The 24741-nt window shown below is 36.9% G+C and overlaps 1 protein-coding gene across 3 annotated transcripts in view; it reads left to right on the top strand.

Annotated features, from left to right (window-relative positions):
- TTC29 (tetratricopeptide repeat domain 29) overlaps positions 1–24741 on the top strand; it is a 193436-nt gene that overhangs the window by 97815 nt on the left and 70880 nt on the right. For all 3 annotated transcript variants that reach the window (XR_002126112.1, XR_002126113.1, XM_019661350.1), the window contains 3 exons: positions 2090–2181; positions 9976–10099; positions 17892–18120. Coding sequence is in view for 1 of the 3 variants with exons in the window: in XM_019661350.1 (XP_019516895.1) it covers positions 2090–2181; positions 9976–10099; positions 17892–18120 (445 nt within the window). In the remaining 2 variants the exon portion in view is untranslated. The remainder of the gene's footprint in view (positions 1–2089; positions 2182–9975; positions 10100–17891; positions 18121–24741) is intronic.

Here is a 24741-nt window from a genome sequence, read left to right as displayed (position 1 = left end):
AACCTTTTACCAGGAGCCGTTTACTGATGCCTGGTTAACAGATTGCCAAAGCCTCCCTGTCCTGAGGTTTACACAGCTCTCAATCATATCTCATGGTAGCCTCACAGCAGCTCTCAGAGGTGAATTTTCTTTTTGACTTTTGACTTCTTTGGCTCACTGAACTTGTAGGGCATGAAAGAATTAGGACTTGCAACCAACTCTTATTACTCTAAAGTTAGTGTCCATTCCAATAGACCACATCTGGCTCCGTGAGGAAGCATCTATAGAGTCAAAAAAGCGTCTATAGAGCCTGAGCTGGGTTTTGCCCCCTGTTGCTCCTTGGAAGCATGACACCCTGGTGTGAGATAGGAGCCATCAGCGCTGAAGTATCTACCTGTAATTTCTTGGGCACCTACTTCTTCTCCTTGGGCTGAAGAGTCACACCTCTAAGATAAAATTGGGCACCCCCACAGGTTACTGTACTGCTTCAGGGTTCAGGCTGACCAGGAGCCAGGGGGAGCGGTGCGGCCAGCACCGTGTAAGCTCTGGAGAAACCTGCCTTCAGTTTTTGCTAATTCACACAATTGCATCAGTCCATACCCTGTTCACTAGACTGTGAATACCTGAAGGGTTGCAAGCATGTTCTTTTTCATTTAAGATTTTCTAAGGTCTAATGTAGCACCTGGCACATAGTAACAATATTTGCTGAATAAACAAACTATTTTTGACACAAAATATAATACTCAATCTTAAAGATCTAGAATGTCCTATAAAAATATATGGAACAAAAAAGGTGCTAGAAAATCTCTTCCTACATTTTGATATTTGGATTCAATAATGTGTCTTATAAATTCCCAAAATTCAGGGCTTCTGCCCCTTAGCTCAGAAAGGTCCATGACTACATCTAGCTGTTGTCAGTTGTGCAACACAGAGTGAGAAGAATAATTTCAGGTTTATACAAAGATTATTCAAAGGTTGAAATAAGAGTAAAAAAAATGAGCTGTGCAGGTTTAGGGGGAATTAAAACACTGGGTCAATATGTATCAGTGAGTGAGTTTTAATATTAGCATATGCCAAGTGCTCGCTTGGAAACCACACGAAACCCACATTTTATGAGGTATCACAATGGCCTCATTGAAATTATTTCCCAAATATTAACTTTAAGAAAGTAAAGATGAATATCAGCACTGCCTCTGAAACGTAAGCCTCCAGTTGCCTGATTGAGGCGGTAGTGCACAGCGTGTATTTATCTCCTCGTTCACACCAACTCTCTCCCAACTCTGTCAAATGACTTTCACTAATTCTTTCTTAGAAAATGTGCAGAGAGGGTTTCCACAGAGGTCTTTGGAGATTTCTTGTGTCCTCATGTGTGTAATAGGTCCAGTAACAATAAAGGAAGAAGAACAAAATGGGGATTTTGTTTTACGTATTTTCCTCCTCCTGGCCATTCGTTCATTGAAAGGGGAAAAGAATAAAAAGGGAAATTATACCGCACAGATGATGTCAGTGTTAAATTAAATTAATGTCATATATTTGGCTGTGGCAGCCATAATCTTTTGATTATTGAAGGGATTGTTGGTAATGAAGTACATTTGTAAGAAATATTTTTAGTGTATACCGAATACATGTACAAACTGTGAGATATGCATTGAATAAAATGATGGATTTAGAGATTGCCTGGCACCTAAATTCATGCCTTTCAAACAGCTATTTATCGAAAGAAAAGTGATATTTAAGCTACCATGGTAGAGTATGATAATCTGACTTATATTACTTTAGATAATAGTCCCATATTTTAAAATAATGTTGCAAGCCATTCAATTATTTATTCACACCTAAGTTATCTAAATTGGAGGATTTTTGGATCGTGCAGGAAAGAGTTATTTTCACAAAAGGAAGACCTCACTGTCATGACTTCAAGAGGTTGCTGTGAAACAATTTATACTATAGCTAAAAATAAACCAAACCAACATGAATTTTTAATAAACAAAAAAATATATATTTTATGGAGACATTAACAACTATTAATTTTCATCGTTTCTGTTCTGCAATGAAACATCAGTGAATCCGGCTGAGCTGTATGTTTCATGTGTGTTTCTCTTCCTGATAGGTCCTCGACACTTACAGTAAAATCTCTACAGACCTGGCTGATGATCTCGGCCTGGGGAGAGCCTATGAAGCCATCGCCAAAGTCCTGCAGAGGTAAGTTAGCACATCCTTGTCTTCCTGTCACTGGGAATGCACTCAGCTGTGAAAGACTGAAATTGTTTGAGGTCTGTCGCTTTCCGTTACTGTCTGCTTACATTTTAAGCAGTGCCCTCCTTACGTGACCCTTTCATCGTAAGTTGTTTTAAACCAATGTAGTATTTGAAAATCTGCACCTCAACTCTTCTTTGTCTTTTCCGCCTTTGTGTTATTTTTTATTTTCTGTAAGTTTAGTGATGACCTTGCCTGAAAGGGGAAAACCAGGTCATATCTCACAGGTTAAAAAAAGCAGAGAGCACAGAAATACACAGTACGCTTCACTAACTGTGGCTCACCATAACCTTCAGATCTCTTTTTGGAAGGAAGTTTCCGTTTATGTTTCAGTCATGCTTCTTCCATTAAGACACCTTTCCTTTGAGTGTGTCTGGATAAACGATTGGGTGCAAAAACAACATTCTGAACATTTCATTTAAAACAGAAAATTTAAGAAAAGTGTACATGAACAACTTTTGATACAAATTTTCCTACGGAAAATATGTGATTGGCCTTTCACACATTGTATTGTTATCGTTGTATACTCCATTTAATTATTGCATTATATAGTAGCATTGTTATCATTATAATTTAAGCCAAAATAGAATAAGAATAAGAAAAGTTTTAAAAGTTAAGGCCATAGTTTTTGATATGTCATCTCATGAGGTCTGATAATTAAGTTCGCAGACTTGTTGGAAAGATGTTGCTAACATTTTTTGATGTCAGAGGGATTATTCATTATGAATTTGTACCAACTGGACAGTTAACCAAGTTTACTATTTGGAAGTGCTGAAAAGGCTGCATGTAAAAGTTAGACAAAAATGACCTGAACTTTTCACCAACAATTCATGGCTCTTGCATCATGACAATGCACCAGCTCACACATCACTGTCTGTGAGGGAGATTGTAGCCAGTAAACAAATAACTGTATTGGAACACCCTCCCTACTCACCTGATCTGGCCCCTAGTGACTTCTTTCTTTACCTGAAGATAAAGGAAATATTGAAAGGAAGACATTTTGATGACATTCACGACATCAAGGGTAATACAATGACAGCTTTGATGGCCATTCCAGACAGAGTTCCAAAATTCCTTTGAAGGGTGGACTAGGCACTGGTGTCGGTGCATAGCTTCCCAAGGAGAGCACTTCAAAGGTAACTGTAGTGATATTCAGCAATGAGATATGTAGCACATTTTCTAGGATGAGTTTGTGAACTTAAGTGTCCTACCTTGTATATGCAAGACACAGCTTTTTGAAAGTATGAGTAATGATAAGAATAGACAGAGATTGTGTCAAGTTTACTCAAGGAAGGCTGGACTGCATGAGTGCTGTTGGTCCCTCTAAATGAGGATTGGTAACTAGCCCTTGGAGGATCAGCCCAGCTATCCCTTAAACTTTTACTTTCCAAGTAACAACTGGAAAGAAGCAGATGCTTGAACAGGAAGAAGAGATTCACAAGTATTCAATTTACTGTCTATTTGGAACACACCAATGCTGTTTTCTTTTCTCCAGCTCATTTTGATTATTAAATTATTTTACTCTGCTGTCAGTACTGCCCAGAATCAGTAGAAAATGGTTGGATTACTTGTCTTGCTTTGTAGTATCATACCTGGCCCAAGCCTGTACAGTTAAATAAATGCATCTCTTGACGTATTTATAAAATAGTTTTTCCAACATGACATTGTGTCCCAACATAACTAAAGAGATAAAACTCCAGGGAAATATAGTTTCTTTTATGAACATATATTGAGCACTTACCTATGTCCCAGGACAAGTGTTGGAATGCCCTGTTGGTTACTGATTGTCTTTATATTTATTTTTGAAACTTCTGAAAACATGAGCTTATCTTAAAATAATTCTCACCTGTTACTCTGGTGTCTCATCTGGAACATTTTCGTTTCCACCCCAGGACTTGAATTCCTGGTCTATACAGTAAAAGCTAAGGGAAGATGAACAATTAACTGGTAAATATTGGCAATAACAATAACAGACAATCTAATGGTTCAATTTGACTGTTTAAGTATTATTTGGGGTTTAAGTGTGACAATGAATATAGCTGTATTTGATATATCATGAAATAGGGTATGGTTTTGGTAGGAATGGGGACAATTGTAACCCAACACACTCAACACTCTACTAAACTGCCTTGGAGCAAACATATAATGGGCAAGATTTATCCCCATTTCACTTGTATGCCATGTGAAACAAATTCCACTTCTAAGAACTCCCATCTGCTAAAGTACCAGCGAAGCCATCAATGATTTATACGGTGGACATGGGTTCTTAATTTAATAATATTATGCAAAGCACGAAAGGTACAGGAGATGTTCTTTTGAGGCTATAGGGGGGAAATGTCCCAAGGACACAGCAGCCTTTCCAGTCCAAATCTGCCATTTTGCAGCATTTTCTCTCCAAGGGCTTGGTGTTCTTTGTTACATGCATGCACGCACACATACAACATACACATATGTATATCCCTTCCATGGTCCTAAACTGTCCTCAGATTAGTAGTAATGTGCAAGGAATGGAACACAACCAAAACAGAGGCAATTATGCTGGTGGTGGCTGAGAAATGTGTCAAGCTGCATACGAAGTTTAGCCTCACCTCTCTATATCTTTTGCCCAGCCTGTGCAATTGCACAATTTCCACTAATGGTAGCCCTATCCCTATAAACATATTTTATCTCTTTAAAAAAAATGGGGGAGGATAGCCATGTTAAGGCCATCAGCTGAGCATGGATGAAAGGTGAATAAGCTTTAAGGCTGGAAGCTACTAAAATGCTTATATGAATTTATATTGTGGCTTCAATTGAAAAACACACCACATTCCCTCAAGACTGAGCACTTGAAAATACAGAGTTGCTCATTTGGTAACACTAGTCCTATCCCTGGCATTAGAATTATTGATGAAGATTTGAATAGTGAACAGGGTTTGTTATTTTTGCAGTTAGTCTGGGTAGTATTAAGCAGCATAAGAGAAAATAAGCATTTATGATGTCTTTTATTTTTCTGCTCGGAATACTAGTGAAAAAATAAATTGATATTCTCAAATAATAACAATTGCCTATGACTCAGCTATGAAAGCCAGAAGTATAGTCCATAAAACAGAGAATGAGCTGAAAAATTACCAAGTAAATATGATTATCACCCCCCTCCCTTCTAGCCACCATTAGTTTTTCCTCTATATCTATGAGACTAGTTCTGTTTACATTACTCATTTATTCAGTTTTTTATATTCCACATATAAGTGAGATCAGATGGTATTTGTCTTTCTCCGACTGACTTATTTCACTTAACATAATGTTCTCTAGGTTCATCCATATCATTGTAAATGGTATGATTTCATTCTTCTTTATAGCAGGGTACTACTCCATTGTGTAAATGTACCACAGTTTCTTAATCCAGTGGTCTACCGATGGGCATTTCGGTTGTTTCCAAGTCTTGGCTATTGTAAATAGTGCTGCAATGAACATAGGGGTGCATATGTTTTTTTCTAATTAGCGTCTTGGGTTTCTCTAGATAGATACCCAAGAGTGGAATTGCTGGTTCTTACGGTAGTTTCATTTTCAGTTTTTGAAGGTACCTCCATACTGATTTCCTGCAGTCCCACCAACAGTGCACCAGGGTTCCCTTTTGTCCACAACTTCGCCAGCACTATAATTGAATATATATATAGATATATATAGTCACAGGATGTGGAGTATAATGTGGGAGTGGAGTCAAGGGAATTGTAATAGATATGTATGATATGGGGGGGAGTAGGGTGGCGGATTGGGGTGGGGGGTTGTCACTTTGAAGGGTAAAAAGTATATTGCACTATGTTGTACACTTGAAACTAATTTTAAAAAAATAAAATAAAATTTAAAATATGATTATTACATGTAGACAGACAATTTGAGTAAATACAGATGTTGGGGGGAACCCTCAATTTTCCTTACAGCGTCTTTTTGGCCTCATTTACCAAAATATTTCATTTACCAAAGTGTCATAACTTTCCAACATAATCAGGAAGACCATTTTTAAAGAATGTAGGGGGAGGGAATCACAAAAATAAGAGTCGTTTAAAGCACATTGGTCACAATTAGCTTGGGTTTATTCCCTACCAAGTATAAATTTTCTGACAAACTCAGATTAAATTATTTCCTAGAAAACTTTCCACAGCAGACACCTTTAAATCAATCAGCACAAAGTTGCAAGTGTGAAAATTACCTTTCTGTTATAGCTGGAAATTAATTTCTTCTTGCTTGAGAGAAATGACATGCCCTAGTAATTTTCATATATTCTTTAACACTGAACATCCAGGCTTTGACGTGAGATTTCCTAAAAATGACCCCCTCCCCCCCAAAATACATCAAAACATTTCTATTAATTCAGGAAATTAAGAATAGCTTTTTACATTTTCTCCTGTCACTGATTCCATTTGCCTTATTACTTTCGTCTGTGGCCCACAAACTTGGTGGCACAATCAACAAACCCCTCAGTGGCTGCTTCATCTCTGCCTTATTTGATTTCTTCTCTCTGAGTAAATGATTAAGTTTTCATGCATTGGTTCAACCAAAATCTATGTTCACTCAACCACATCCTTTATTGATTACTTGTACTGCAAACAGTAGGCCAAGTGTGATATGCATAATTGGACAGTTGTCAGGGGATGTGGGTGTTAACAGTCCTGTTTTCCCAGTTGGAAAGTGGAATCACCTTGATACACAAATATTCTGCGCTGCTTCATTTTCATTCTTTGGACCGAGGCGTCCTGTTCCTCAGAATATATGTTTTTAACTCTCTAAGGCCTGGTTGAATGAATTGAATGATTATACCATATAATACGCTGTTGCAGTTGCACCTGTGCACTGCATATAGAAAACTGGAATTAATATATGTCTAACGTTTTAACCTTGTCCTTTAACTCATACAAATAATCTGTAGCTTTTCGGTGAGGAAATATTTGATTCTTTCCATTCCAAAGAAAAACTGGCTTCTAAATCTCAATCTTTTCGATTTTTAAACTTGGAAATCCTTCAAGCAACATATAATGTTTATATTTCAAATGCTGTCTTAGTAGGATTGCTGGCTGTAGAGCTGTACGTCCACTGAGTGGAGCTTATAATTTATAATAGACTTTTTCTGTAGCATTATTTGTTACCGTGAGTTCCAGATAATTTTAGATGTTTTTGAGATCTGTTGCTCCTTTGGGAGAAAAACAACTCGACTCACCCAGCAATAGTTTTATTTATGCTATTTTGTATTTCTTAGCCACTGAACTTGTTTTGTTTTGTTTGTTTGTTTGTTTGTGTATGTTGTGATTTAACAATCCGCAGCAAGCCAAACTTAATCCAAACTGTACTTCCATCAAAAATATATCAGCTTTTAGGAATATAACCATAATAAATAAATTGCAGTGAGCCCATTTTAGCTAAATAAAAATAATAATTTTTCCCTAAGGTTTTAAAGTGACATGCAAAGAAATCTCTACTTTTTTTCTTATGTCATCAATTTTTTCTTGAATATTATAGTCCAAGAAAGAGCTTGGAAAGTCAACATCAATTTGGTAAAATATTTTCAGTCCTAGGAATTTACAAGTGTGCACAAAATTCTAAGTAGTATAATGTTTTATTTATTAATATTTTTATACTCTCAAGCTCTCTCAATACCATTTTAGTTATTCCCAAAACAAATATGTAAATTAAAGTAATGAGTGCACCTCTCATGGTATTTTGCTCCATATCTGTCTTTGAAATATTCCTCAAACAATTCATAATTTTTTGGAGAATTCAGCTATGCCTAAGTGTGGAAGAAGATTGTTCGTAATTTTGTTGTGAAAAAGTGAGAACAGAATCCTAAAAAACAATATTAACTCTGGGAATGTGAAATTCCATTCGATTTCTTTTATATAGAGTATCCTTTTGCCAATAAGAAAGGGAAAAAAGAATGCATTTGATAGTACCTGATATTCAAGTAAACATAAAATGTTAGTTCTTTGAACTTGACCCCTAGAAAATGGTCATCAGGACCTTATTTGTCTTGCAGTGTCTATTCAAATTATAGTGTTTTATTCATTGCATAATGAAAGATTTCCAAAAATATTGCTTAGCTAAATTGACATTTCTGCTTCATGGCTGGTGGTAGATAATATCAAGTAGAAAGCTGTGGGTATGATAGCTTTTTACTTCACTGAGCAGTAGTAATAATACTCGTTGTCATTTACTGACTCTCTACATGTGCCAGGCTATGCATGCATGTAAATTTTCACCTCACAACACCTATGGCCATTTTAAAAATGAGGAAACTGAAGCTGAGAAAGAGTGCAGATGTGTTCAAAGTTATTCATCTAAAGGGCCAAGCTGGGAGTTAAGCCTAGATCTGTCTAATATCCACCATAGCACACTGTGACTTGAAAGCAACTAACATATTTTTACAAACAAACCACAGCTTATCTATAAAAATGAATGTTGTCCTCTTAAATTTTGGGGGGTTATGCAAGTTGATACCCTCAATCCTGCCACTATCTGTTTAAAATTAAACTCCTTTGAAATGCTGTCTGAGCTGATGGCATATTCTTTTGAATGACCCTTAGAGCAGCACGTCATTGTATGAGAGATGGGTTCAATCTTTGGAAACAGCCAAAAAGATTTAGGGTCGTATGTAAAAAAAGCACGTAATAATCTCTAGGGGCAATCCCTTCTTTGGAACAAAATTGGTTAAATTACTTATGAATGCTTTACAATAAGAAGGTGTTTCCTAAAGAGGGATTCCCAAAATGCTCTCAGCTTCATCATTAGGTCACATCTTTGGGGATAGTCACTTGGAGGGCACTACCTTCCTTTGCATGCTTAGTACGTCTGGACAATTGGAAATACGGATGTAGAGTATAGGATGGGGGGTTGGGGAATTGGGGCTAGAAATATAGATTTGCCAGACATGTGCATATTTTTTAAAAAAATAACAGCCTTATCGAGGCATTGTTCATATAACTTACAATTCACCCATTCAAATTCTATGGTTCAGTAGTTTTCAGCATATTTGTAGAGTTGTGCAAATATCACAACTGTTTAATTTCAGATCATTTTCATCACCCCAAAAAGAGACCCCATACGCTTTAGCAACCACTCCACATGTCCCCCTCTCCCCAGCCTCTGGTATTCACTAACCTTTCTGTCTCAATGGATTCGCCTATTCTGGACATTTCATGTACATGAAATCATACAATATGTGGTTATTTGTGACTGGCTTATTTAACCTAGCATGTTTTCAAGGTTTATCCATATTATAGCATGCAACAGTATTTCATTCCTTTTTATGGCTAAATGACATTCCATGAAATGGATATACAACATTTTGCCTATCCATTTAATTGATAGACATTTGGGTTACTTCCCCTTCTTGGCTATTAAGAATAATGCTGTTATGAATGTTCACGTACACATTTTTGTGTGTGTATGTCTTCATTTCTCTTGGGTATGTATGTAGGAGTGGAACAGCTAGGTCTATGGTAACTCTATGTTAAAATTTTTGAGGAATGGCCAAGTTATTTTGCAAAGCAGCTGCACCAGTTCACATTTTCACCAGCAAGGCATGGTGAAATTTTAACTTACTGTGAACTCCAGCCACATACTTTTTAAAATTTGATATTTCACTTTAAATTTGATTACCCTGATAACCATCTTGTACTTTCTAAAGTAGAGACATAAAATGTCTTCTCTTCACTGTGACTTTAAGTGAAATGATACCCAAATAGTTTCCTATTTTATTTATTCTAGCCAAGGAGAGATGACAGAAGCCATTAAATATCTGAAACAAGTTGTGAAAATTTTAAGAAGCAATTTTCAGTTCCTAGATGCTGTGAGAGCAAGTACAATGCTTGGTGACATCTACAATGAAAAAGTGAGTATATGCGTTTCTTGCTTCTAAGAGGAAAAAGTACAGAATGTTTCAGTTCTGTTTCCATTTGATCCTCACCTCCCCACAGTGTTATGCACAATGGCCCCTGGACTGCAGGACCTAGTTGACGCACAAGGCGGTGCCTGGAAAGAGAAACGCCTCTTTCTTCCTCTTCTTCGAGTTCCTCAGAGCCATGCAGTCACCACAAGCTGCTAACACTGATTCATATTTTCACAGCCAGCACAACTTCTAAGTGGTTTCAGATTTAAAGTGCAATCAAACTATTGAAATTCAAAGGAACTTCATTATAACACTTGGCTCTTCTCTGCCGACGCTGACATTCATCTCTCTTGATCCAAATTCTTGTTTTGTGAATCCAGCTGCGATGCTCCTGCTGAGTCCCTCAGGAGAAGAAAGGGCAATCCCAAAAGCAATCCTGAAGGGAATATGTAATTCTAGCAACAGATTGGTTATGTGAAAGAAGAGAAAAAAAAGTCTAAAAGTAAAGTATCTCATCCAAGAGGCCATTACTAGTGAAATGCATTGACCGTGACGGACTTTTGGTTTATTTTCTCCTGACTTTATATTTTATGACCCAGATTCTCCTTCAGAAATGGTAGGAAAGAGGCTTGTTTCTCTAGTTCTAATTGCTGTTGTGATCATGGGTAGGATCTGTCATTTTTAAGGGGAGTTACATTCTCAAACTGTGTTTATACTCATTGTCTTACTTTTTTTGAGAGGCTGTTTGGTGATTAAAAGCACTAATTCTGAGACCAGACTGCAGGGGTTAAAAAGCCCAACTCGTTCACTTACAAGACTGTGGCCTGGGACAAGTTAATTACTTTCTAAGCACCTCAGTTTTCTCACCTCATAAGGTTGTTGTGCATATTGCAGTAATATATTTATATAGAAAGCGCTTAGACTAGAGTCTGGCAGTGGAGGTAAATGCCATCGGTGTAAATGGTAGCCATTATTATTCTCTTCACCCTTACATGGTGTCGCACAATTCCCCTTTTCCCGAGGCTTAGAGGGTTTATGAAACCTTCACCGACCCTAGGTCTCCAAGCTTCTAGGTGCCTGTGGTATTCAAACCCATACTCTTAACCACTTCAGTCTTTTTTTGTGCCATATAATTATTTTGATGATTTCAGAATCATTTAGGCTTTTTTTTTTTAAGGAAATAGAGTTTGAAATTAATTTGAATGAATGAAACCACTATCTTTAGTTCCTACTATGGGAAACGTGCTTTCTAAGGAGCATCTCTTTTCTTTGTATACCCCTCTCACATTCACCCTGGTTCATTTGCCTCCCCTCTTTCCTTTCACTCGCCATCATAAAACCCCCTTTTTTTCTTAACTGTCACCCTCCTTCCTCTTCCCTGCTCCCTACCTACCTCGCTCCCTTCTCCTGCCCCTGTCTTTCCGGGACGGCTCTCTCAACCTGTGCTGTCTCTCCGTCTCCCTCTGGTCCACCCAACTTCGTTTCCTCTCTTTCTTTGTGCCCTTCCCCATCTGTCTCCCCAGTCGCACCCAGGTCATTCCTCCACTGTGGTCCTTGCGCGGCCCCCATCACTGCAACTCCTCTCTTGTTGACCTCGTATGTGCTTTTGTTTTCTTTTCAGGAAACCATGGTGAAAAAAAGACAGGGTTTATGCCCTTGGGAGGCTTATGGTCTAATAAAAATATAGTCTCATCTATTAAAAGGATTGTTCTTCAAAAACACAAGTGCAAAAGCACAAATTAATTTATCCTACCCCAAACAGTACCCAGAACTCTGCCCTTTTGTAGAACAGATATCAGGTATCAGCCTGTATTTTTCTAATTACAGAAAGCACAGGAAAATAAAACCATCTACCTTTATGAGGGGTAATATTTTTATATTTGCATTTTCTCATCTTTTTTACCAAGAATTTGTATCTCATCAATGTGTATTTTATTTTTTTATTATTAATTCTTGAAGAGTTTAATATCTAAAGGCTAGAGGCAGGAATAATATCCAAAAGCTGTGTCAATTACCAAAAGTTAATTTTTTCCCAGTTTATCTCTATTCTAATATAAAATTGGAGGATTCCCGGTATTTATGCTATCTTCAAATGTACATGCCTTCAAACACACAAGTTGATTCATATACACCTTAGTGACTCCTTATATTTTGCTAAAATAAATGGTCGCTGATAAATAGTATAGTATTAAGTACATAGTGCTGTAACAATTTTATGATATTGTAGGCTTCAAAACATAGCTTGATTTGTTTTTAAAATTGTTAATGTTGCATTTGATTTTTGTGCATTACTGTGATGCTTTGAAGCCACTTCCTCAAGTCAATAAAAATCGACTGGTGACTTCTTAGGCTTACTCTGAGTTGTCAAATCATGACTAAGCATGATTTCAAGAGGTATAACTAAGTAGATTTATTAAAACTAAGTGATAGTTACTCTTCCTTTTCGTCTTTTTGAAACAAAGTGATAGCCTCGATGACATCCTGAATTCCCTTCTTGTTCTATAAAGCCATTTCCTAGGAGAACATTGGCAAAGAATTATTTCACGTCTCTGCCTTTCAGTTGCTTGTGGATGTTTTCTTTTTTTTTTTAGCTGAGCCATCCCGCCACCTGTTGGCAGCTCACGGCTGCTCAGCTCGGGCTGACTCGAACCACTGTTGCTCAGAGCTCAAACTCTTGAGCGAGCTGTTAACCAACTGAGCCACTCGGCCGGCCCGTGGATGTTTTCTAATTGTATTAAATGCCTTTATTCCAGTTATATACCTGAACAATGTCACAAGCTATTTGCATCCCATGCTTTTCTGTGAAGGAAACTGTAGCAGGACAGGACTCCACTGAGTTCTGCCCACCGGAACTTGAATCTGTGCTCAGCGGCTTATTAACTGTGACCTTAGGCAAGTTAATTCTTTGATCCTCAGTTTCCTCATCTTTCAAATGTCAGTAGCAACTTATCTTGAAGACTAGCTATATAAGGATTAGGAATTTAAAAATATGTACATGGTACCTAGCACAGGTTTGGTACACAATAGCACTTAGCTTTTTAATACCTCAAACTCAGATATTTCCCCTCAACGCCAGGCTTTCCCACTGCCTACTTGACTTCTTCACTTAGATCTCTTCAAATATGACCTACTAGAAATGAAACTCAACTCATTATGTTTCCCCCAAATTCTATTTATCTATGAACTTAATGTTCAACCACGATAGAAAAGTATTCAAACATTTTTGTTGGCACCCTTCTCTTCTCGATCTGTGAGCTCCCATTATCTGATCTAATCCCTACCCATGGCTTTAAATATCCATATGCTGATGACTCTCAAATTTGTATCTTCAACCCGAATCTTTCCTTGGGACTCCGTACTTGTAAAGCCAACTGCCTACCCAGCATCCCTAACAGACAGCTCAGATTCAGCATGCTTCCTCCCTCTCTTGATCGACTCTTTCCCACTTTCTCCCGTCCTAAAAAGCGGTATCCTTATCCACCAACCCAGCTCCTCAAGCAAAAACCTGTATATTCTTTGATTCTTCTCTCCTCCCTGCTCCTTATTCTACCCAGAAGCAAACCCTGATCTTTATGCCTCCAAAATATATCTCAAATCCACCCACTTCTCTCTATCTCTGCTACTATCACATCAGTTTATGACACTGCGTTTTCTCACCTGCACTACTGCAGTAAGCTCCAAACCCATTTCCCCATTCCTCCTCCATACAATTCAGTCTCCACACAGAGGCCCAAGTAGTCCTTTCAAAATGTGAATCAAATCATGTTATTTCTCTGCTTAAAACGCTTCCATTCCTTCCATTCTTCTGAGAACACAAATATAAAATAGCCTATGTGAGAGGCACACCCCCTCTGACTTTAGGCCTTTCACTCTCCTTTTGATCTACTCCACCACAGCCGAGTGCTTCAAACCTGTGGACCTTGTTCCTGCCTTAGGACATTTGCCTGGGCTGGAATGTTCTACATGGAATGCTCTCCGATCTGAGCTTCACGTTGCTGGTTTCTTGTCATTCAGATCTCAGTTAAATGTCACATCTTCGCAGAGACCTTCCCTTGGTTCCCCAAACAAAAGAACCCACCAGATTATACTTCAACATTCATTTTCCATGTAGCATTATCTCATCGTTTTCTTACTTATTTCTTTTTTTTGTTGCTGTTGTTTAGTTTGGCTGGAATGGAAGATTAATGAGAACAGGGATCATATCTGCCTTGTTCATCATTTTATTCTAGTGCTTAGCAGAGAACCTGGCACAGAGCTGATAAGCAAAATATATGAGTTCATTGAGTCAATCAATAAATTTATAACCAATTTTATACAACTGTAGAGTAGTATCCTCTCACTTTTGACATTCTAAACTTCTACTCGCTTTTGTACAATGTTGTGGCATTTTGAAAACTTGTACTGAATCTTTAAAAGCCAATCTAACAATACTTGTCGGTCTATCCTTTAAAGCCTTCTACAAACTGCCCTCATCCTGCCTTTTCTGGTGTTATATTATTCATGCAATATATTCTAATTATATTCTTAACAATAATTTCTTAAAAATAAAATTAGGACCACAGTTATCATATAGAGCTGTATTTGGAAAAATACTGGCGTTAACTGTTTTCTGTAATTATTATAGTGTTATTATAATTAAGGTTAACACATCTTTAAAACAGCCTTTCTCTTAGTTAGAAAAATTAGCTTATTTTATGTGGTAGAATAACCCTTTTACTCCATATTGCTGGAATATGGGCCACCCATCCCACCCTTTTCATAAGACCTTTTCATGGACTGTTAATTGAAAATATGTAATTAATATAAAGTGGTCAAATGAGAATGTTTTAGGGAAAATAACTTGGTATGGACTGTTTATGAGATTTCCCATTTCCTAATAAGGTAAGAGAATAACCACATAGTTAAAAAAAATGGTAGTTCCAACACTAAAATAATAGGGAAAATGTATAAGAAATGATTCTTTCTTAGTACTAAGAAAATGCTTATTTATTTTGAGTTTGCTCTTTAGATAAGAGTGACATTCTAGACACCAAAAAGGATCTGGTAAGAACCAGAATCATTCATGAAAATCTATGTTATAGTGTAATAATACCAGCTTTGTTTCAAGGTCTATGATGTCATCAAGCTCCTGTCCTGAAGTTGTTCACTAAATGATTCTCAGTGATATTTATAACATTAAACGAAGTTGTCTCTTCCAATAAGATGCAGTTATGAAGTACATAAATTCATTTGTATAAATTCATTTCTCAAACTCATATTTAAGATTACCAGAATTAATTACTGAAATCTTCTGAATTTTATAATACGATAGGGGTTAATTAAAATGAACCATGGAGGTTTAGACAGAACCTTTGGAGAAGAGATTAAGTTTAGATATTAAACTCTTAAAGAATTAAAAATCTGGAACTACAATGCACAGCAATGAAATCTCCATCCAAAAAGGTATTATAAAAATGCTTGCATCTGAGAAGTATTAATGTTGTATTTCCTTAATATTGTTATAGAGAAATTTATGTTGCTATCAGTTTTATGGCAGTTGTGTGTCTAAAGATTGAAAACTAGGAACAACTTAAGGGAAGAATAGTTACCTAATTATAATGATCCTGTTTTAGAGATAAAAAAGCACTTCTTAAGTAAGATGTAGTAGAAGTTTTAGGCATATGAATACTTCCACTAGCACCAAGCTCACCTACGTGACCATAAGCTCGATTCACTGTTGAATTCCTACTCCTGGCATGGGGTTTGCCCAGTGGATGAATGAGCTTGTTTTAACAAACAAAATAATATACAAAAATAATTCTGGAAATTTAAATGTTTATTTATGTATGGCCCCAAATTTTCCTGAGACTTTCACCTAGAACAATAAATATCCTAAAGCTCAGAATTGTAACTCGAATAATAATTAGATTTTTTTTTCAGCTGAGCCATCCTGCCACCTGTTGGCAGCTCAGCGGCTGCTCAGCTCAGGCCGGGACTCGAACTGCTGTTGCTCAGAGGTCAAACTCTTGAGCGAGCTCTTAACCAACTGAGCCACTCGGCTGGCCCATAATTAGATATTTATACTTTGCTTTTTAAAAATAGAAATGTTTGGCCTACTCATAGATGTTCATATATTTTGTCCTGAATATTTGATGTCTAGCAGGACAATCTATAATTATGTGCTTTATTTTCATATTCAGTGTTTGTATTGTTTCTCAATCATATAATTTAAGTAATTGGCATACAAATATATTTGATACAATTTTATTTTTTCCTAATTGAGTAATCTGATTCTCATATAAATTCTTTTTTATACTTTAAAATAAGAGAAAGAATTGTTTACTTCAACAAATAAAAATTATCATTGATATAATAAACAGGGACTCTGTTTAAATTAGCAAATTTAATTAGAATGAGCGATTTGAATGCACCTAAACTGTTCTTGTGGGCATATAGCATAATATGATTGTATGTGCTGTGTATGTATGTAGCATAACTGTCACATAAGCCCTATTTCTCCCCCTCCTCACCTTGCTAGCAACTTCTTTACTCAATCAGTTTGCTGAACTCCATGATTATGCAGAGGTATGTGGAGTTGGGTATGCATGTTACCTGTGCTAGTGTATGCTATAAAGCTGTTTTTATGGTGTTTTTATTTCCAATTCCTTCATAAAATATTGTGAGAAAAATCACTTGAAAATTCATAATAAAATATTCTCTCTAGTAAGGGTTTCTTTTCAAAAGAGTGTGCATGTATGTTTTTGTTTGTGTGTATGAGAGAGAGAAAGGGGGGAGGAGGAGGAGAGGAGAGGGGAGGGGAGAGGAGAGGAGGGGAAGGTGCCCAAAGTGTTATAAGTCAGTGAAGAAAGGAAATGTTTCCTAAAGTCTTTACAAACATAGCTCAATCCTAAAAATAATATCCTCCTTCGAGGAAGAGTTTTTAATGAGGATTTTCAGAATACTTGGGTGCAGGGGGAGTGGCAAAAGATAGTCTCATCTCTTAGACTCAGTTTCATTATTTGTAAAAGATGAGTATTTTCTCATAGGATGACTTCTGAAAGCTAATGACATAGTACATATGAAGTACTTTGCACTGGTCCTGACACTTCCCGAGAGTTAGGGAAACATTATTTGTTTGTGGACAGTAGCTTTTAGGAGAAGAGGTGAAGATGACCAGAAGAAACAAAACCTTGAATTTTTATAACTTAAAATGTTGCAAAGAACTTGGAGAATAGATAGACATTTAAATGATCATATGAGTTGTGCTAGTGCTATCGAGGTCATATTTTCTTTAAAAATCTCAGATGCTTCCACGTTCTAGTCAAGAATAGCATGTGCATGTGGGGAAAAAAAAAAGACTAATAACCAAAGCAGTAGATACATGCATCTGTTGTCACTGGTCATTGTTTAAACGGGTTGGCTGAAAATGATCTCTTGCTGTGACTATAAACTAAAGCTGGTTAGAAATACTTCATGAGGTAAATCCAATGCTACAAGTAATAAAATTCCATCCAAATCAATGTGAATTGGTTCACTCTTTCCCATACTTCTTTTTGCTATCATATAGTAGGTTGAACCCTATGAAAATGCTATGATAATATTTGAACTTTTTTTTCCAAAAAACCTTCCAAGATATTGCATGGCTAGCAATCATGACTTAAAAAGTAACTCGTTCTAGCAGAGACCCTGCTTGCCATCCCTTTCTTCTTGACGATGAACTGCTATAACTGTTGAAAGAACAGCATGGTACATGCCAAAAGTGGGCAGATATATGGAATGGTAAAATTAAGAAAAAATTATTTCTCTTACTTTTTAGGGATACTACAACAAAGCTTCTGCATACTTTCAGCAAGCTTTCGACACAACAACAGAGCTAACAAACATTCCCCTGATGGAGGAAACAAAAGTTCATTACGGAATAGCAAAAGCGCATCAGATGATGCTGACAGTGAGCAATTATATAGAGTCTGCAGACCTCGCCAGCCTTAACCATCTACTATCATGGAAGGAGGGCAGAAGCAGCATCGCGCCTGATCCAGTTTTTAGTAAGGCATTGTTTTTATTTTTTTTTATTTATTTTTTTTTTTTAAGATTTTTTTTTTTAATTGGGGAATTGGGGGGATGGGAACAGTGCTGGGGAACTGAGGGAAGGGGAACAGACAAGTTGCTGTCATTTTTGTTCTTCAATCTCGTTGTGGAGGATGTTGCTTCACTGGCCCAAGTTGGCACCGTCATTGCGCTCTTCCCTGGTGAGGCAGATCAGGCGCCGGCTTCTGGACGGCCGCTCACTGCGGCTGCTGGCCGCTCACGCTGGCTGCTGGCCGCTCACGCTGGCTGCTGGCTACACACGGTAGCCCATGGCAACCCAGGGTACCCCATGGCAACCCACTGCCACAGGGGCTGCAGCCTACGCCGTCGCCGGCAACTCAAGGCAGCCCAGCTCCAGGTTGAGCTGTTGTTCAGCATCTTAGCTGTGGAGGGCAGTGTCACTGGCCCTCATATGTGGGATCCGAACCGGGGCCCTCTGGCATCCCAAGCGAGTTCTTAACCATCGCGCCACTCGGCCGGCCCTAGTTTTTATATCATTTTTAATGGCCAAGTCATTCTCATTGGAAAGGTGTACTCAGTCATTGGTGATTTTCATTTTATTGATAATTTTAATTTTATGTATTCATTTCTGTGTGAATATTGGATGTATTTTCATGCTATATGGTAACTCCAGTGTTTAAGGAAAGCATAAAATAGTGCTAGTGATTTCTACAACTTGATAATTCGCCATTCTCATGCTGTTTTCTTTCACTTATCTTAATATTCAACAATAAGTACTGATCAGTTCTAAGAAATGTGAAATAAGTTTATGTTTCTAAAAAGTGTTTGGGGTACCTTGTTGACAAGAACAAGTGTTCATAGATGCTAATAATATTATACTCTTCCAATGACAGTAAATTTTCCTAGTTTTATCAGTTTAAATTGGAATAGTAATTTAGAAAATATTTGATATTAATTTTGCTTAATGCCATTTTTTCCCTATATACTTTTTCTTGTGATAATTAATCAAAATAGTCAATTAAAAACAAATATCTAGAGGGATCAGCTTTGTGTGTCAACTTGACTAGGCTCTAGTCCTCAGTCAAGAATTTTAGAATAGGATTTTTTTTTTAAATGGAAACAGTACTTTCTATGACAGACCTTGGGTGATACAATTATTCATTTGCACACACTTTTTTTTTTTTTAGCTGAGCCATCCTGCCAACCTGTGTTGGCAGCTCAGCAGCTGCTCAGCTCGGGCCGGGACTCAAACCACTGTTGTTCAGAGCTCAAACTCTTGAGTGAGCTCTTAACCAACTGAGCCACTCAGCTGGCCAATTATTCATTTGCAAATCAAACTTTTTAAAGCAAAATATTTGAAATGTTTTGGGATAACTTAAATGGAATCATTAGGCAAAATTTGTAACTTGAAGAAGCATCTCCTATTTGGAACCTTTTTTGCTCAGGCTGTTTAGATAAAACAATAGTGTCTTTTGGCATTTATTTCCTCCATAGAATAAATAGTAAATTGGGCACAAAGGAATTTTATTGACTCTTTTACATTAGCAGAATAACACTTACCACTGTCTGTCCTCTAGTTATAAAATAAGGAAAGGTATCATTCCAAATATATGCACAGTTAGAGGAAACGAGATAGTCTTCAAAAGGTGGCTTGTTGAATCTCAATGTGTGCAAGTGCCCCAAGATATTTATGGTTAACTATTAACTACTTTTAGATAATATTTTGCTTACTTCAGGGTGTTGTCTTGTTATATATTTGGGAGTTTGTTCCATAGTTTTGAATTATCTTCCCTTTAGTTTCTTACTCTTTCTGCTCAGGAGATAAAGTAGAGAAAATATGATCCATTTATTAGGTTACTTGCTCTGATACGAGGTTTGGTAGAGAATAAATGGAGCTACTCATGTTTTCAGATTTATCTCAGATAAGCTCCAACCACCAAAATGATAATCATGAAAAAAAAAATACTCCTCAAAGTTTCTGATCAGAGCCATGTGTCTATTTGTTGCAGTCCTATTTGGGGCTTTTAAATAATGTCTTTTGATTTTCTTTACTCTATAAAGCTATTTATGTTTCTATTCTTTTTACATTTTTTTCTTCACTTTTTTTTGTAAAGGTGTGTTGTGTTCTAAAGGACTTAGGAGCAGAACAAAAAATGCACTTCAAAATATTATTCAGATAGTAAAAACTCATATTCATGTGGTAGAGAAGATTAATTTCTGCAGAATGCTAGGAAGTATACCCCTTAATGATTCGTTTGACTGAGATTAGAAATCTATGCATGGATGAGCTACATCATTATAAAAGTGAGAAATAATAATCTTTCAGATTCAAGTATAAATGAGAATTCTTATACTGCTGGCATATTTAACATTTTTAGTGGTAGATTTTCTATTTTGAAATAAAACCTGTAGGACATTATCAAACACACTTTGTTTGTTTACATCGACATATTTTTAGCTCAAAATGTACTAAAATCTACTTTAAAATATTTCTTAAACCACACTCTTATTATTCTACCCTTGCTCTGCTTAAAAACTTCCATTGGCTCCCTGTTAACTACAAGTTAAATACAAGCTTCTCATCCACCTCCCTCCCCTGGATACCCACCTCCCTCCGCACACTCACATGAGCAATGTACCTTATAATCACTTCCAGCTCCAACCCTATCCAGAGAAATCTTGTTGGTCTTGCAAGGTCCTTCTCAAATGCTAAAATCTCCCCTGATACCCCATTCACTTGAATGTTACCTCTTCTCTGTGTTCCCATATTGAATGTCATTTATTTTTCTCCAAACAGTTTTTATCTGTCATATTGTACATCCGACCATAGCCATTTCTGCAATTGCCTTATCTGCCCAATGAGAGTATGAAAGTATTCCCTATGAAAGAAGGTATTCCCTATGAAAGAAGGCACAGTGTCTGACATCTACTAGCTAACAAGTATATATTTGTCAAATTAAATAGAATTTAAAATAAGTATATATGTCCTAGCCATAAACTAGTTTGCAATAACCACTTTTTAAAACAAGATACAGAGTTCCCTGCCTCCTTGGAAAATATGGAAGAAAAAAAAAAACCACCCTATGATCCAGTAATGTATTTTGATTACCATGCAATTATCATGTGAATACAGGACAACACTAAGAATGATGTTGACGAAATGAAGAAATACAGAATGTTATTTGGAAGTCTGAGCAGCTTTTAGGTTTTCAAATTCTGCCTTTCTTTGCTGAAGAGACATCTTTAATCTTACTATAGAGAGATCCCGTGTATTCACAAAAAAAGCAGATCAAAGATTTGAAAAATACATTATAAAAGCTGTGCAGTTATCTTCACCTCTGAGACTTCCATCCTCCAAACAAATCATTAGCTCACAGAGCAGGCAATATTCTTTTAAGCAGAGGAGCACGACCCCCTAAGGGAATAGAGCAGTGAGAGCACTCAGGTCTCTAGATAAAATAGAACAGTGATTCACCAGCTATCATCTCTTATCTCTGTGCCCATCAGAGGGAACACAGCAAATATAGGAGCCCTCATACTATTCTAATACTCTTAGATACGGCTGGAATGATTTCATATTCTTCTGCCTTTCCTTTCCAAGAGTAAAATAGGAATATATTCTCCTCCCAAATTTAGGAATTTAGAAGGAATTCAAATCTATTGCACTTCAATATAATTATTCAAGCCTGAAGCAACAGAAATTGGTTGGCTCTGTAAGGCTTAAGAGCCTATGAATTTCTGCTGATTTCTCTAGAATATCATTTATTTTCCTTCCTAGATCTATTATCTCTACAATCAGGAAAATTTTTTTTAATTAAAAGCTAATTCATCTTGCCTTTTGGAAATCACAAACCTAGATGTGGAAGGGTGACACAGAAGGGAAAGCTTTCCTTATTCAATTTACTAGTACTAGTAACCTAGAAAGGTAATTATAGCCACTTACATGCCAAGATTGTTAACCACTTTATTGAGAATTTCAGTAACACAGTCTTAATGCATTTTTTATTGTAACCAAACATAAAGTGTATCAGAGAAGTAGGATGCAAATCCTAAGTATAAAAATAGATGAATATACTAGCCAGTCAGTACGGACAATTATAGATTTCTACAAAATGGCATGGAAAGGTTTCCTTGAGTGCCAAAAATATCACCGTAATTTAATGCATCATTTAATAGTCCTAAAGGAAGACAATCAAGAATTTGTCTTTTAGCCCTTGGTTTATGTTGGCTTAATGTTGGGTCCTTGGTTTAATGTCGAGCCACGTTTTCCCACCCTATTCTTTGCTTGTATTTTTCACTCATGAACTCAACCCTTTAAAGAAGGTGAAAAAGCAACATTCAGTGAGTCTCATGTTCTATTATACTTCGACCAACTACTTATGTTTGTTAAATAGCCCTAATAATGAGAAAGTTATAAAATTAGCCAAAAAGTCGGCAAGCAGGTTTTAGATCATCCTATCATCACAGAGCAAACATCTGTCTCTAATAATGTGTTTAAAAACATGACATATGTAAAGAAGATTCTGGTAAAAATGTGACTGAATCAAAGCTTACCCTACTGGCAGCTCAGTGAAATTGAGAGAGGCTATTAGTCCTATGGACTGGGCTCTAATACCCTGAGCACTAATTAGCTTTGTGACTTTTGGCAAAAGATTTTGCTTCTTCTCCTTAGCCTGTTATTTGAGGTTTCAAATAGATCATTAATAAGATTACTCTGGAACTGACCATAATTCCTCAGTCAGAGCTTCTTCTAAATAAATGTGGTATTTGTGGTCCCTAAGACTGCAACCTAGATTTTCATGATTATTTTATTTGTTGTTTTTCCTCCATAAACACCCATTTCTGTGGGTTTCCATGAAAGTGAATTTGTTGTTATTACTATTATATTAATTATTACTATTATATAATATATTACTATTATATTAAACAGCTGTATAAATGCCAGGTGTAAATTTTTTATCCTTCTGCTAGGATTTAGACACAAGAAGTTTCTAGCTATCTGATGTCATATACAATTTTTCTTTTCCCTGGTTGGCGTTGTGGAGGTTGCTAAGCCTAATGAACTCTTTCATCTGCAGACTTTCAGTTCATCCTCCCGGTCAACACTGTGTCATGTGTTCCCTCAGCATTTCCTCAGCCCCTGCCCTTTCTCCACTGTTTCGGGGACCTCCGATCCTGGAGGCATTGGACATGCCTCATTCCCTGTTTGTCATTATCCCTTCTTCATGCACTTTAGTTTGTGGCTGTCTCTTCCTTCCTAAATCTGGCAACACTCCTACAGACTCTTTCCATTCTCTGAAAATGAGTTAAGATCTTCTGGAAATACTTTGCGTTTCATAGGATCATGAAATGATTGAATTGTGCTGCACCAAAGAAATGACCTTGTCTGCACTTTTTACTTTCAAATGCCCTCAGGTGCAGGAAAACGCAGTCTTGGAATGGTCTGAAAGACAAAATGGATCTATACCCTAGTTCTCTAGAGTTCTAGCCTAGGATTCTTTCCATGTGTTGTACTTTCTTATCTATTATTTTGTAATTAGTAAAAGTCATGTCTAACATTTAAAAGGATTCCATTTTAAATTAAAGTCTGAATAAAAATATTCACAGTGAAAAGAAACAAGTGGGACTCTACTTGTGGTGAAGATGGAGTAAAAGGGAAAATATTTACCCTCCTGTTTTAAATAACTAAACAAAGAAACAAAACATAAGACAAATGTTTACAGAAATTGGACAACAGGCAGCACAGGACAGTGATCTCTGAGAAAGGGAAACGAAAGAGCTGAACTGCAGTATTTCTCCAGTGTGCTGCCTAGAGAAAGGTGCCAGGCTGGAGCCCAAGCGGGAAACAGGGCAGAGCCCAGCAGGCTCGCTGAGTTAAAGAGACTGAATTTGGAGCTCAGGAAGACCAAGGTGGCTGGAGTTCACAGAAAAGAGTACTCAGAAAGAACTGCAGAGAGATAGAGATAGAGATAGAGATGAGAGAGAGAGAGAGAGAGAGAGAGAGAGAGAGAGAGAGAAAGAGAGATCTCCAGGGTCTTCAGCTGTGTACTGATCAGTATGTGCATTTCAAGAACTGCAGGTGGCTAGAAAGGACCACCGAAAAGGATCAGGCACAAAATCACCTAAGCTCAAACAGAGCTGGGAACCGTCTGTGCTCCCACAAGCCAGATGGAAAAAACTCATGAAACACGGCACATCAGGTGAATGAGTCATAAAGGCATTGTCTCAATGATAAGGAAAGATTAGTTTTAAATGAAAGGCTTCTTTGGCCCCATCTAACATAGCATAAAAACAAGCACCAAGTCAAGTCACCATGATGTTTACTTTAAATATATTATTATTTGTCAGTTATACCTCAATAAAGCTGAAAAGAAAAGAGAAAAAAGGATCAAGCTGTTTCCAGGCAATTTAACTGAACCCCACAACAAAATTCTAGAATATTTGTAGGAATAAAAAATACCTAGCACCCAACAAGGTAAAATTCACAATATCTGGCATACAATCAAAATGACACAGATATGCCAAGAAGGTGGAAGACATGACTCATAATGAGGAGAAAAGAAGAAAGAAAGAAAGAAAGAAAGAAAGAGAGAGAGAGAGAGAGAGAGAGAGAGAGA

The sequence above is a fragment of the Hipposideros armiger genome, unplaced genomic scaffold (genome assembly GCF_001890085.2).
Source record: "Hipposideros armiger isolate ML-2016 unplaced genomic scaffold, ASM189008v1 scaffold_346, whole genome shotgun sequence".
Classification (NCBI taxonomy): Eukaryota; Metazoa; Chordata; class Mammalia; order Chiroptera; family Hipposideridae; genus Hipposideros; species Hipposideros armiger.
The sequence above is the reverse complement of the archived record's forward strand: the minus strand, read 5'-3'. Positions and strand labels throughout refer to the sequence as shown.